Below are 12,873 nucleotides of genomic sequence, written 5' to 3' on the forward strand. Positions count from 1 at the left end.
GGACACACAGTCGAGAGGGATGGACACACAGTCGAGAGGGATGGACACACAGGGGAGAGGGATGGACACACAGTCGAGAGGGATGGACACACAGGGGAGAGGGATGGACACACAGGCGAGAGGGATGGACACAGTCGAGAGGGATGGACACACAGGGGAGAGGGATGGACACACAGGCGAGAGGGATGGACACACAGTCGAGAGGGATAGACACACAGGGGAGAGGGATGGACACACAGGGGAGAGGGATGGACACACAGTCGAGAGGGATGGACACACAGTCGAGAGGGATGGACACACAGGGGAGAGGGATAGACACACAGTCGAGAGGGATGGACACACAGGGGAGAGGGATGGACACACAGTCGAGAGGGATGGACACACAGTCGAGAGGGATGGACACACAGTCGAGAGGGATGGACACACAGGCGAGAGGGATGGACACACAGGGGAGAGGGATGGACACACAGGGGAGAGGGATGGACACACAGTCGAGAGGGATAGACACACAGGGGAGAGGGATGGACACACAGGGGAGAGGGATGGACACACAGGGGAGAGGGATGGACACACAGGGGAGAGGGATGGACACACAGGGGAGAGGGATGGACACACAGGGGAGAGGGATGGACACAGGGGAGAGGGATGGACACACAGTCGAGAGGGATAGACACACAGGGGAGAGGGATGGACACACAGGGGAGAGGGATGGACACACAGGGGAGAGGGATGGACACACAGTCGAGAGGGATGGACACACAGGCGAGAGGGATGGACACACAGGGGAGAGAAGAGAAGACAGGGGAGAGGGATGTACACACAGGGGAGAGGGATGGACACACAGGGGAGAGAAGAGAAGACAGGGGAGAGGGATGGACACACAGGGGAGAGGGATGGACACACAGGGGAGAGGGATGGACACACAGGGGAGAGAAGAGAAGACAGGGGAAGGGTTAGCATTGCTATCTAAAGATGTGGACAATGAGTTAAAATCCAATGGAGCTCAAACGTTTAGTCAAGGCAGGGATACAAGCGTTTTTTAGTCAGGCATTTTGTCTAGAAATCTAAAACAATCTTTTATTTGAACTCCTTTAACCATGAAGAAAGTGATATTTTTTAAGATAATAAAATGACACAATCTCACCTGTTCCCACATGGTTCCTAAATCGGTCCTGTAACCTTGTCACTAGGACAGATAAAAGGTCTATTCCAAGCAAAGCCACCTGGAACACACAAAAGGAGAACATTTTGAATAAACAAAAATACAAAATGACAACATATGGAATAAAAGTACATCGAAAATAAATAAAACATCTTAAATTATCTCTTTTTAACAACATTAAACAATCTAACAATAAATAATTCCTTCTGATTCAGTCCAGTATGCAAATTAGTTTCACAAAGGTTTGAGGGTAAACTGAAATATAATCACTCTATCTGCTGAAAAAAGGACCATGTAGGACGCTGCCACTCTGAAACGTGTAATATTGACTTATTACAACTTTTGTACAGTGCTGCCATAGAAAACTAGTTGCCAGTCACCATGGGAAAAACCATTTTCTTGTCATGGGGTGAGAGAGCTGCTCAACGAACATCTAGTGAGAGTAGCCCTGCTAACACCATAACAACACATAAGCATCACCTGAGCTTGTGCCGGCCATGGTGCAATTTTTGAAACTTTCAATCTTGTAAATGAAATACAACTCTGCGCAATGAACCCTGCAGCATTGATGAACACTGCCATCTACTGGTGAGTGTGATAGAAGTGTAGGAAGTAACAGTGTTGCATAGTTCAGGCAGCCAGCAACAGACACGACCTATGTTATCCAATTTCACAGCTTCCGTATCATATGCTGCACAATTAACAGCTCTCCTTTCCTCAGTTTAGGCTGGAGACTGGTTCAGGTTTACTAGAACACTACCAGCAGCAGGCATGTCTGCCCTGGGGGCATAATCCTGATCCTTTGTTCTCATATGCAGATGAAAGGGAATTACAGTAATTAAACTGATGACAAGCCTAAAACAAAAGGTCTGGAGAACTAAAACTGGATGTCCAGAGGAGAGGACAACATTACAAAGAGCCCCAAATTGCAGCTCTGAATTCAACTACATTCAGTCTCTTCTCTGAGGGAAATGTAGATTATCTCTATGGGTCACAAACTACTCATCTTAGAATCTGCTTACCCCATTTAGAACCCTAAACCTAACCCCTAAGCCTAAAAAGCCTTTGTCCTCGTGGTGACCTGGGAAATGTTTTACTTACTTTTACTGTCCTTTCAGGGATTTCCAGGAACCACTAGGATAGTAATACAAGCCCACAAAAGACACACACTTGGTCATCATGGGGAGAGGATGGTGGAGGATGGCTGCTGCAGTGCAACCTCCCTCCCTGCCTCACCCCTCCCCGCCTGCCTCCCCCTCCCCGCCTGCGTATGAGTGAGTGAGTGAGTGAGTGAGTGAGTGAGTGAGTGAGTGAGTGAGTGAGTGAGTGAGTGAGTGAGTGAGTGAGTGAGTGAGTGAGTGAGTGAGTGAGTGAGTGAGTGAGTGAGTGAGTGAGTGAGTGAGTGAGTGAGTGAGTGTGTGAGTGTGTGAGTGTATATATTTTTCCTCACTCTTCCTCTGCCTGGGCCTCTCCAGCCTGATCCATCCACCCGTCCAGTCAGTCTAGCCCAAGCTAGTCTCCACCCCCAGAGAGAAACAGACCTCTCCTACTCCCTACAGACAGACAGATGGCTATACTGCCTCCCCCTCCAGTCTCACCCCCAGGCCCTCCCTTCCCACAGCATCCCCCGTCTCCCCCTGGCTCAGGGCTGATAAACATAGTAGGGATTTCTCCCTTCATCATGGCTGCTCTACACTTCATTTCAACATAACATGGCCTTCTCTTATATTGCTCCTCTCACTGACTTTAACTAGGGGTATGTTGACGTTCTGAGACAAGCTAGCAGACTGGCTGGGACTGTTGTTCTACTTTCCCTGCATTCAGGTTAATTTGTTCACCTTGGCTGACTAGTGAGGAGACGAGTATGGATCTCAACCCGGAGATAGAGGCTACAGGACACTGAGGCTGGTGGCCATCCTGTCTGATGACACGCTGGTAAAATAATCTCACCTCAGTCCCCATTAAACCTGCAGCTCTGCATCTCTCTCTCTCTCTACAGTACTGTAGCCATTCGTAGCATACAGTGGCATCATTGCCATCAGCTGGCTGAGAGGATGAACAACACCTAAAATTCTATGACAAGCAGAACCTACAGTCCTACACACAGTAGATCTCTATATGACATGGATAAACAAGGAAGGGGACATTAGATGATTCCATGCCTATCCTCCTGGCATTAAGACATGTCACACAAAGCAAAAGGCCCCAGCCAGTAGTGCTAGCTTGGTATAGCCAGCTAGATGTGTTCTCCAATACTACAGGATGGGTGGTTACCTCTCGTCCCACAATCCATTATAATGGACACTTAATGACATCTCATTCACTTAAATGTGTCTGCTACTCATCGCTGTGTCATGAGTAATGGAAAATAAGGATTCTCCCTCTGCTCTCATCTGATGTGGCCGGACCAGGCTTAGATTGAATCATAGCAAAGCCCAGTCGCTTTGAGACTTTTATTTTATTTCCTGACACTACACACACACACACACACACACACACACACACACACACACACAACCTCCTCCCTCCCTTGTCTGTCGAGACAGTAGAAGGACATATTAGATCAGACAGGCATGGGTGTATTGCAGATTCATTCGCACGCGCAGACACACACACTATGGGCTCTCCCTCCCTCACTGCAGTCATTTTCTATGAGTCAAGGGAACAGCTGGGCTGAGCGGTGGCTGGAGGAGAAGAGACAGCCAGCCAGTTAGCCAGCCTGTGCTGTCTGGACAGACAGAGCCCAGAGGCAGAGCTATACAGTAGTTACCTAACACCCTGTCATTGGTCTGGATTCCTGACCCTAGTTCCCTCCCTTACACTACAACATCAACGGTTCACCAGTTGGGGTGGGAGTTTGAGCAGAGGTTTGACTGGACTGATACTAAACTACGGCTGCACAAAATGTGCAAAAAATCTAATTGTTACAGATTGCGATTTGACTTGCAATATAGATCAAAACACTTGGATGAACTGTTGGAATCATAGAAATAACATGATTTTTTAAGAAGCAAAGTGGAAAGCAGCATTGTTCTTGTTTGGAACAATGTGTTGACATCACTTGACCTAACAGAACCTCATGCAAAGGTTAGAGTGAATCTAACAGTGAGGAGGAGGAACTGTGCAGGTTGAGTGACAGGGGGTGAGATGACAAACAGAGTAAACTATTCAAATTTATGCTGCACATGGCTGAGTGGAGTTTCAAAATATTGAGATATGGCTAGGCCATCTCTTGCGATACGGATATTGCACATCAATATTGCAATTTCGATGTGAATTGGATGAACTGTGCAGCCCCATCATCGACCAGTGCTTGGGGACAGCACGGTACTGAGTGATGCCGATAATGTTATACTTCAGCTGCTCTGTATGTTGTTCCTGGAAGCCCAGGACAGTGACTCAGCGATAGACTAGTCAGCAGGCAATACTCAGGAGCCTGAAGGGGAATTGGCCTAGCTGTTCTAAAGCGGAGTCAAGGAAAAACTTGTAAACATGCATATACGAAACGCGCACACACACACACACACACACACACACACACACACACACACACACACACCAGTGTTTCCAGTACACTTCACACAGACAATGCACCATTTCTGCCTCTCTATTCAAGCTTGAATTCCTGGATTGAAAACAATGAAATAAGAGTCTGCTCTTCCAGCTAAACTCAGCAAAAAAAAGAAACGTCCTCTCACTGTCAACAGCATTTGTTTTCCGCCAAATTAACATGTGTAAATATTTGTATGAACATAACAAGATTCAACAACTGAGACATAAACTGAACAAGTTCCACAAACATGTAACTAAAAGAAATTGAATAATGTGTCCCTGAACAAAGGGGGGTCAAAATCAAAAGTAACAGTCGGTATCTGGTGTGGCCACCAGCTGCATTAAGTACTGCAGTGCAGCTCCTCCTCATAGACTGCACCAGATTTGCCAGTTCTGCACCTGCAAGTTCTCTGACATTTCTGGGGGGAATGGCCCTAGCCCTCACCCTCCGATCCAACAGGTCCCAGACGTGCTCAATGAGATTGAGATCTGGGCTCTTTGCTGGCCATGGCAGAACACTGACATTCCTGTCTTGCAGGAAATCATGCACAGAACGAGCAGTATGGCTGGTGGCATTGTCATGCTGGAGGGTCATGTCAGGATGAGCCTGCAGGAAGGGTATGCTCAGTCCGATGATGCTGTGACCCTCCACCTCCAAATCGATCCCGCTCCAGAGTACATGCCTCGGTGTAACGCTCATTCCTTTGACAATAAATGCGAATCTGACCATCACCCCCGGTGAGACAAAACCGCGTCTCGTCAGTGAAGAGCACTTTTTGCCAGTCCTGTCTGGTCCAGAAACGGTGGGTTTGTGCCCATAGACGACGTTGTTGCCGGTGATGTCTGGTGAGGACCTGCCTTACAACAGGCCTAAAAGCCCTCAGTCCAGCCTCTCTCAGCCCATTTCGGACAGTCTGAGCACTGATGGAGGGATTGTGCATTCCTCGACAGTTGTTGTTGCCATCCTTTACCTGTCCCGCAGGTGTGATGTTTGGATGTACCGATCCTGTGCAGGTGTTGTTACACTTGGTCTGCAACTGCAAGGATGATCAGCTGTCTGTCCTGTCTCCCTGTAGCACTGTCTTATGCGTCTCACAGTACAGACATTGCAATTTGCATCTTGGTGACTGGCATGGTGACTGGCATTGCATCTTTCTTTTGGTGTTTTTCAGAGTCAGTAGAAAGGCCTCTTTAGTGTCCTACGTTTTCATAACTGTGACCTTAATTGACTACCATCTGGAAGCTGTTAGTCGAAGGAATGAGCGTTACACCGAGGCCTGTACTCTGGAGCAGGATCGATTTGGAGGTGGAGGGTCCGTCATGGTCTTGGGCGGTGTGTCACAGCATCATCGGACTGAGCTTGTTGTCATTGCAGACAATCTCAACACTGTGCGTTACAGGGAAGACATCCTCCTCCCTCATGTGATACCCTTCCTGCAGGCTCATCCTGACATGACCCTCCAGAATGACAATGCCACCAGTCATTCTGCTCGTTCTGTGCGTGATTTCCTGCAAGACCCGGAATGTCAGTGTTCTGCCATGGCCAGGGAAGAGCCCAGGTCTCAATCCCATTGAGCACGTCTGGGATCTGTTGGATCGGAGGGTGAGGGCTAGGGCCATTCCCCCCAGAAATGTCTGGGAACTTACAGGTGCCTTGTCCCAATGGGACATCAAAAACTGTAATATCTTATGTTTCACGGAATCGTGGCTGAATGACGAGCTAGCAGGATATACGCTGCACCGGCTAGATAGAACAGCACACTCCAGTAAGACGAGGGGGGCGGTCTGTGCATATTTGTAAACAACAGCGGGTGCACGAAATCTAAGGAAGTCTCTAGATTTTGCTCACCTGAAGTAAAATATCTTGTGATAAAATGCACACCACACTATTTGCCTAGAGAGTTTTCAGCTATACTTTTTGTAGCTGTTTATTTACCACCACAGACGGATGCTGGCACTAAGACAGCACTCAGTCAGCTGTATAAGGAAATAAGCAAACAGGAAACCACTCACCCAGAGGTGGCGCTCCTAGTTGCCAGAGAATTTAATACAAGGACACTTAAATCAGTACTACCTCATTTCTATCAACATGTTAAAAGTTCAACCAGAAGGGGAAAAAATTCTAGATCACCTTTACTCCACACACAGGGACGCGTACAAAGCTTTCCCTCGCCCTCCATTTGGTAAATCCACCACAATTCTATCCTCCTGATTCCTGCTTATAAGAAAAAATTAAAGCAGGAAGCACCAGTGACTCCGTCTATAAAAAAGTGATCAGATGAAGCAGATGCTAAACTACAGGACTGTTTTGCTATCACAGACTGGAACAGGTTCCGGGATTCTTCCGATGGCATTGAGGAGTAAACCACATCAGTCACTGGCTTTATCAATAAGTGCATCGAGGACGTCGTCCCCACAGTGACTGAACGTATATTCCCCAACCAGAAGCCATGGACTACAGGCAACACTCGCACTGAGCTAAAGGGTAGAGCTGCCGCTTTCAAGGTGCGGGACTCTAACCCAGAAGCTTATAAGAAGTCCTACTATGCCTGTTTTATAGAATTTGGCAGTACATCCAACCGGATGATTTGGGCCTAATTTATTTATATTAATTTACTGTAACTCAGTAAAATCTTTGAAATTGTTGCATGTTGCGTTACATTTTTGTCCAGTATTAAAGCAACAGTCATTTTTCCAATTTTGGTCTTCATACTTTGATCTGGTTTCCTTCAAATATCATCCAGTTTCATGAAAAACATAATTTTGACTGTTCATGACCTTTAACTGGGGGCAGTATTGAGTAGCTTGGATGAATAAGGTGCCCAGAGTAAACTACCTGCTCCTCAGTCCCAGTTGCTAATATATGCATACTATTAGTATATTTTGATAGAACACTCTGAAGTTTATAAAACTGTTTGAATGATGTCTGTGAGTATAACAGAACTTATATGGCAGGCAAAAACCTGAGAAAAAATCCAACCAGGAAGTGGGAAATATGAGGTTGGTCGATTTTCAACTCAGCCCCTACTGAAGATAAAGTGCGATATTGGTCATCTTGCACTTCCTAAGGCTTCCACTAGATGTCAATCGTCTTTAGAAACTTGTTTGAGGCTTCTTCTGTAAAGGGGGGCTGAATGAGAGGGGAATGAGTCAGAGGTCTGCCAGCAGACACAAGCTGGTCACGCGCATTCACATGAGAAGTAGCTCCCGTTCCATTTGCTTTTCTGAAGACAAAGGAATTCTACGGTTGGAATATTATTGAAGTTTTATGTTAAAAACATCCTAAAGATTGATTCTATACATCGTTTGACATGTTTCTACGGACTGTAACGGAACTTTTTGACATTTCGTCTGCAACTAGTTAACGCGCTTCGTGAGTTTTAATTTGTTTACCAAACGCGCTAACAAAAGTAGCTATTTGGACATAAATGATGGACATTATCGAACAAATCAAACATTTATTGTGGAACTAGGATTCCTGGGAGTGCCTTCTGATGAAGACCATCAAAGGTAAGTGAATATTTATAATGTTATTTCTGACTTCTGTTGACTGCACAATATGGCGGATATCTTTTTGGCTTGTTGGGTCTCTGAGCGCCGTACTCAGATTATTGCATGGTTTGCTTTTTCCGTAAAGCTTTTTTGAAATCTGACACAGTGGTTGCATTGAGGAGAAGTGTATCTATATTTCCATGTATAACACTTGAAATTTCATCAACATTTATAATGTGTATTTCTGTAAATTGATGTGGCTCTCTGCAAAATCACAGGATGTTTTTGGAACTACTGAACATAACGCGCCCAATGTATACTGAGATTTTTTTATATAAATATTAACTTTATCAAACAAAACATACATGTATTGTGTAACATGAAGTCCTTTGAGTGTCATCTGATGAAGATCTTCAAAGGTTAGTGATTACTTCTATCTCTATTTCTGATTTTTGTGACTCCGCTCTTAGGCTGGAAAAATGGCGGTGTTTTTCTGTGACTTGGCTCTGACCTAACATAATCGTTTGTGGTGCTTTCGCTGCAAAGCCTATTTGAAATCGGACACTGTGGTGGGATTAACAACAAGATTACCTTTAAAATGGTATAAGATACTTGTATGTTTGAGGAATTCTTATTATGAGATTTCTGTTATTTTGAATTTGGCGCCCTGCACTTTCACTGGCTGTTGTCATATCGATCCCGTTAACGGGATCTCAACCCTAAGATGTTTAAAAAGGCAAATGTATTTTATAAAAACTAATAACAATAATCAGAAATGATAAAATAGTTTGACAACCCTGTTTGTAAGATTTTAAATTATATTAATCTAAACTGTTTATCTTTTCCAGTGATGAACACATGGATGCCTCATGGTATGGTATGGGAAAATGGTCCAACTTTGAGCATCTTTATCTCTTGAATGTTTTGGCATTCAGGTCCCAAAAGCCACATATTTTTTTGCTGTCAAAAATTTAACTGGATTTACCACTATAGCCTCTCCCCTGAAACTGACACACCATCACCATCACCAGGCGGGGCAGGGCAGGGTTGGCTCGACTGTGGCTGAGGACGGACTGTGGCTGACCGCTGACCACACACATTCCCCTCACACACACTCAGGCTAGAGGAAGCACAGCTCCAGCCACAGGACAGGCCTGTCTGACAAGATAGAAAAATGCATCAGTTTGCAACATGATGACTAATGTTCTGCTGGAAGTGAAGGCATCAAACATGGCCTACAAACAAACAGTCAGCAGCTGATTCAGGATGTCTGACACTACATGACAGAAACCTGGGAGCTACAGCCTGATCCAACTGCCGTTTCTCTGGGAGGACATAACGTTACTAGTTGTACAGGACGAATTGGGCTTCCTCACTGAAATAGGACAGGACAAAACATTTTTTTTGTGTGGTTTAAAAAACAAATGGTATACTTTTATGGTTGAAAAGGGATATCCAAAGTTTAAAAACTGTAAAGTCCATACATTTAAAAGGGTAAAAAATCAAATTAAAAAGTAGTGGGAAGTCTTGAGGTCATTGCCCTCCCCCCTTGCTAGCCCTGAAAGCAATGAACTTTATAACCAAACAAGAAGAGAACAGGGGATATCTTTGGTCAACCTTTCACAAACAACATCCATGTTATTGAACAAAGACATCTCTTTTCTGGAGAAAATAACTGTTGGAGCCTAACCGTTGTTTGGGTCTTGCTGATATCATGTGGTTGGTAGGGACCCTAAAATACCCTAAAATAGCCAAAATGCCCCGTGCTTGTAAGAAACCATTTCACTTGTCTGAGGGCAGTGGGGATAGGTGATAACGGGGAGAATTTGAGGCACTTTCACCCCAGCTCTGAAGGCTGATAATATACAGCCACTGACCTCAGATATTAAAAAGGTCACTCATAAAAGAGATCAGGGTGGGAATTCCAACCGCTGACAGGACAAATCAGATGTGTAGGCCTAATCAGCATGAACATTGCTGTGCTAGAAGATGTTGGAGCCGGGACATGCTTGTTGGGTTAGGACAGGTGTCAAAGCTCTTCAATGACCACCTATTTAGTGTGTATTGTATTGTTGATAAAGGGAGCTTGGGTGTTTATTGTTTTATGTCTGTGCATGTAGCACCAGCTCATTTAATGAGACGATTGAAAAACATGCTAGCTAGCAGCTACACACATACATACTGTCATGTAACTTCAAACCATGAATTTGCAGTTCGATGATAAATCCAGTGCCCATAGCACACAGCCTGTCCTCTCAGGTCCAGCTATGCATAATGCATACCGTAGTACTCATTTCAGAGAATCTATTCCATGTAGGAGAGAGAAAACTCATTATTACAAAAACAGCTGAATTAGCTCTTCACTTGATTGGAGATGGGTGGTCGGTGCTCTGCTCTGCCTACCACATCTGAAAATACTAAGTCAGCCTAACCACCATCCTGAGGCGATATGGGACAAGGTTCCTATCAGTTCTCAGTGTTCTAAATGTGAGCACTACTGCAGAGGAGAGCAGAAAGACCATGGCTGTGCATTCTCAATGTAAAAGGTGTCACTCAGAATGATATGATTACAGAGCTTGGGTCTGGGAGCAGAAAGACCATGGCTGTGCATTCTCAATGTAAAAGGTGTCACTCAGAATGATATGATTACAGAGCTTGGGTCTGGGAGCAGATAGACCATGGCTGTGCATTCTCAATGTAAAAGGTGTCACTCAGAATGATATGATTACAGAGCTTGGGTCTGGGAGCAGATAGACCATGGCTGTGCATTCTCAATGTAAAAGGTGTCACTCAGAATGATATGATTACAGAGCTTGGGTCTGGGAGCAGAAAGACCATGGCTGTGCATTCTCAATGTAAAAGGTGTCACTCAGAATGATATGATTACAGAGCTTGGGTCTGGGAGCAGATAGACCATGACAAAATAACATTCTGGGAGGGAGACAGAAACACATGAAGTGAACACGGTGACTTAACATATGAAGAGTGTTGATATGTGTGTTCTTCAAGACATATATTGTAGATGGAGGTGCTTGCTAAGGTGTTGCATTCTCTCACAATGCACTGTAAAGCCAGTCCACAACCAGCATGACAACTACAATGGTCTCCTGGCTTCAACCAGCATGACAACTACAATGGTCTCCTGGCTTCAACCAGCATGACAACTACAATGGTCTCCTGGCTTCAACCAGCATGACAACTACAATGGTCTCCTGGCTTCAACCAGCATGACAACTACAATGGTCTCCTGGCTTCAACCAGCATGACAACTACAATGGTCTCCTGGCTTCAACCAGCATGACAACTACAATGGTCTCCTGGCTTCTGTATTCCCCATTATCTCTCACAGATGGAAGGATGCCAATGATGACGAGTGTCCACTTGGGAATGTTTTATCATTAGGTCTAAACCCTCTTCTGTCCCTCCAGCTCTTACCTGGGATGAAGCCACCGTATGCTATACTTAGTTGATCAGTAGAATGGTGGTACAGTTACACTGCCATATTTTTGTTGATCAGCTGTGTTGAGCTGCCATGACAACAGCTTCACCTCCTCAGCAAGGCTGACTGGGCAAAACAACAGCACTCTGACAATGTGATATGGATCGAATAGATACACAGGAAAATGATAGGGAGAAGGACTGAATCCAGAGGGCTAAAGGAAGTTCGTCTCCTAAAAACCATTTGAACAGAAACATCTAATCTGCACAAAGAGCCGATAACGTCTTGAGAAGAAGAGTTTTCTGAAGAATCGGTATCTGAGGGTCCTGACATCACAGGCCATCCACTATAAGCCTGTTTATTAGTGGCACAGCAGGTTCACAGACAGACGGCCAGCCTACTGAGTTAGGGCCTGGTGCTCCAATTTAAAGCAGAGGGAGAGACCGGCCTGGCCCTTTGCAATGCTGTGGTAATCCAATTGCTAACAGAGAGACTGCCGCACAAAGCTTAAGAAAACAGAGGGGTGTGCTGAACACACAAGTCAGACAACAGAGATATTGTGCATCACAGGAAGAGAGAAAGAGATCAAATAAAATACCAAAGTTTGGCTGGAGTAACTGATTGACACTGACAGCTTCCCTTGTCATTCAAACAATAACCATGAAGCAGAACGGCAGAGAGAGCTTGAACACCGATGACCTAAACCCTTTGATATAGAGCCTCCCTCGGACGACACCATAGCCATGCCATGACTCGTGCATGATAAATTGTGCACTACGGTTGTAATCAAGTTATGCTTGTACAGCCTAATTGAGTTGAGTGGAGATTTTACAGACGCTGGGTTACAGCGGAACAACAAGGTTTACAGTTCCCTCAACTGGAACTGCTGTTCAACACTGAGAAGAAACAAACAAAGATGGAAAGACCGCTAGGAGATTGGTTGTTATGCCTTTAGATAGGGCCCATTACATAAGAGCACTGTGGTTCTGTGCTCCACAGGGGCCTACACACAGGAGACTGTTGTTTAGAAGAGAAGAGGCCAACTGATGCTCATCTGATTAGCCCCTCAGGGCCTCAAGCTAGGCCCCTCTCTCAGGCCACAGATATCCTGCAATTCGCTTCGGATTTAGAGTACAAACTGTTCTCAAGTTCTAAATTATTGTTCAACTCTCCAGAAATAGAGCTGGTAGGCCAGGATCTAGGCTAGTGCCAAAAACGAGCAAAGAGG

The 12,873-nt window shown here is 45.2% G+C and overlaps 1 protein-coding gene and 1 non-coding gene across 22 annotated transcripts in view; one reads left to right on the top strand and one right to left on the bottom strand.

The window, feature by feature from the left end:
- Nucleotides 1-12,873, bottom strand: part of LOC112224858 (CLIP-associating protein 1-like) — a 126,497-nt gene that overhangs the window by 82,748 nt on the left and 30,876 nt on the right. For all 21 annotated transcript variants that reach the window (XM_042306570.1, XM_042306569.1, XM_042306573.1 and 18 more), the window contains one exon: nt 1,145-1,223. In XM_042306570.1, the coding sequence (XP_042162504.1) occupies nt 1,145-1,223 (79 nt within the window). The remainder of the gene's footprint in view (nt 1-1,144; nt 1,224-12,873) is intronic.
- Nucleotides 1,555-1,679, top strand: LOC112225694. Its single transcript, XR_002949639.1, has one exon. It is a non-coding gene; the product is annotated as a U4atac minor spliceosomal RNA (small nuclear RNA).

The sequence above is a fragment of the Oncorhynchus tshawytscha genome, linkage group LG26, assembly GCF_018296145.1.
Source record: "Oncorhynchus tshawytscha isolate Ot180627B linkage group LG26, Otsh_v2.0, whole genome shotgun sequence".
NCBI lineage: Eukaryota > Metazoa > Chordata > Actinopteri > Salmoniformes > Salmonidae > Oncorhynchus > Oncorhynchus tshawytscha.